Below are 2,820 nucleotides of genomic sequence, written 5' to 3'. Positions count from 1 at the left end.
GAAGCTTTCCTTATTGCCACCATCCTCATCAATCTTTTGCCTACCCCTTCTCTAAATAATCTAAGTCCTCATGAAACACTTTTTTCAAAAACCCCCAGACTATAACTTCCTTCGAATTTTTGGTTGTGAATGTTATCCTTTACTTCGACCATACAACCATCATAAATTAGATTTTCGAACTCAACAATGTCTCTTTTTGGGCTATGGCAATCAACAGAGAGGCTACAAATGTATGTCTCCATCCGGGAAAATATATATGTCTAGGCATGTTAAGTTCGATGAGAACCTTTTTCCATACAAAGAGAAAACCAATCCTTTTTCATCTGAGTCACTCTGTGAAAATAATAATTCTGTTTCTAATCCATCTCTCACTCTAGTCAACTCTATTCCTATGAATGATCATAATGATGTAGTCATGCCTATTAACACCATTCACACTGATGCCACTACTACTGATGTTACTAATATCACTTCTACTGATGTTTCTAATGATACTTGTATCTCGCCTAGTCCTATTGCTACTACAGGTTCATCTCAGCAACCTCCATCTAATACTCACCCTATGATCACAAGGGCTAAAGCGAGTATTTACAAACCAAAGTCATATACAGCTGCTGCTTCATCAAAAACATATGATCACACTATTGAACCTACATCAGTAAAGGAGACACTCTCTAAACCGGAATGGTATAGAGCTATGCAAGATGAGTATCTTGCACTACAGAAAAATGACACTTGGAATTTAGTAGACTTACCTGCTGGTTGTCGTACTATAGGCTGCAAGTGGGTCTTTAAAAGCAAGCACAATGCTGATGGCAGCTTCCAAAGACATAAAGCCAGGCTAGTCGCCAAAGGCTACCACCAGCGAGAAGGTTTTGATTTTCATGAGACATTTAGTCCTGTTGTTAAACCTACAACAGTGCGGGTTGTACTTAATTTGGCTCTATTCAAACAGTGGCATATTCATCAAATTGATATCAACAATGCATTTCTGCATGGAGAATTGACGGAGACGGTGTATATGAATCAACCCCCTGGCTTTAACACTACTCACAAAAATAAAGTGTGCAAGTTACATAAAGCAATTTATGGGCTCAAACAAGCACCACGGTCATGGTTTCAGAAGCTCAGTACTACTCTCATTCACATGGGATTTCGTCCAACTAAGAGTGACACTTCTTTATTTGTAAGGAATACTTCCACATCCACCATCCTACTTTTGATCTATGTGGATGACATAATAATCACTGGCAGCTCACAAGCTGAGATGAATTCATTAATTCTTACCCTGCACACAAAATTTAGCCTAAAAGATCTTGGCCCTCTTCATCATTTCTTAGGTATTGAGGTATCCCATACTTCTGATGGAGGCTTATTTCTTTCTCAAAAACAGTATATTAAAGATTTACTTCATAGAGCCAAGATGGATGATTCTAAACCACAACCTACACCTATGACTTCTGGTCTAAAACTCACTGCCAATGGCTCTACATCTATCCCCGACCCCTCCTTTTATAGATCAATTGTAGGTGGCCTCCAATACATCACCATCACCAGACCAGAATTTTCCTTTTCCATTAATAAAGTCTGTCAATTTATGCATAATCCTCAAGAACATCATTGGAAGGCTGTGAAACGGATACTGAGATACCTACAAGGGACTGTCACTCATGGTCTTCACTTCAGAAGACCAACTAATCTGACCTTAATGGCCTTCTCGGATTCCGATTGGGGTTCTGACTTGGATGATCGAAAGTCTACAACTGGATACTGTGTGTACTTTGGGAACAATCTTGTGTCTTGGTCATCACGAAAGCAACGTGCTGTCTCTAGGAGTAGTACCGAAGCTAAGTATCGGGGTTTAGCTGCTATTACTACTGAAGTTGTATAGATCCAATCACTTCTTAGTGAACTTCAAGTGAATACTGCTACTTCAACAATCTACTGCAACAATCTTGGTGCTGTGATGTTAGCTGCTAACCCCATTATGCAATCCCGAACTAAACATTTTGAACTTGATCTATACTTTGTAAGAGATAAGGTGCTTACTAGAGCCATTCAGGTTTTTCATCTACCATCACAATTTCAGGTTGCAGACATTCTTACAAAGTCCATCACTGGCCCTCCATTTGAGAGTTTTTGACGCAAACTTATGGTCACTTCATCATGTGACATAAGTTTGAGGGGGATGTTAAGGATAATAAAGTTAGTTAGATTAAAACTAATTCTGTTATGATAAAATCATTTGTTTAGCTATGATTAGTTATCTTAGCTGTCATTGTTTATGATAAGATTATTCTGTTACGTGTAGCTTATATAAGGTCTTTAAATCATTCTCTGTAATTCATGTTGATGATAATAATTCAATATATCTTTCAGCATCTATTTCATTCCTTTGTTTATCTTTACAAGGGAGGAACCAACGTCAAATTAGGATTACACTGATAGGAGCGACTCACTCTTAATCATTTTGGGCCTAATGCTAGCAAAATTGGTTAAAATTAGTTTAATTAATTCTCAAGTAATTCTTTCTTTTCTTGTTATAAGACACTTTAGAAGAAAAAAAAATAATCGTTTTTATAAAATATTTTATAGTTTTTAAAAAATATTAAATTATTCTTTTCCTTATTAAAAGTTATCAAAATGAGAGTTTCTCTCTTATTTCTTAAAGTTTCTCTAATTGATATTTATTATTCTTATTGATATTGATGCATAAACTTTTATATATATTTTCATTTCTCTTAAAAATTTATTAATAAATAAGAAAAAAAATTGGTAAATCATGATTCGGTTAAAAATGTCTTATTATAAAAATCAAAG

The 2,820-nt window shown here is 35.6% G+C and overlaps 1 protein-coding gene across 1 annotated transcript; it reads left to right on the top strand.

Annotated features, from left to right (window-relative positions):
• The first annotated feature begins 256 nt into the window (after window positions 1-256).
• Window positions 257-1,891, top strand: LOC109812484 (retrovirus-related Pol polyprotein from transposon RE2). Its single transcript, XM_020376462.2, has one exon. The coding sequence runs from the start codon at window positions 257-259 to the stop codon at window positions 1,889-1,891; it is 1,635 nt and encodes a 544-aa protein (XP_020232051.2).
• The last annotated feature ends 929 nt before the right edge of the window (window positions 1,892-2,820 follow it).

Source organism: Cajanus cajan, chromosome 3 (genome assembly GCF_000230855.2).
Source record: "Cajanus cajan strain Asha chromosome 3, NIPB_CcT2T_4, whole genome shotgun sequence".
In the NCBI taxonomy this organism is placed as follows: domain Eukaryota; kingdom Viridiplantae; phylum Streptophyta; class Magnoliopsida; order Fabales; family Fabaceae; genus Cajanus; species Cajanus cajan.
Note: the sequence above shows the minus strand (reverse complement) of the source record. Positions and strands in the feature narration are given on the sequence as shown.

Excerpts from the sequence above, each read along its gene's own strand:
- LOC109812484 (XM_020376462.2), top strand. The coding sequence starts at position 257 with ATGTCTAGGCATGTTAAGTTCGATGAGAACCTTTTTCCATACAAAGAG.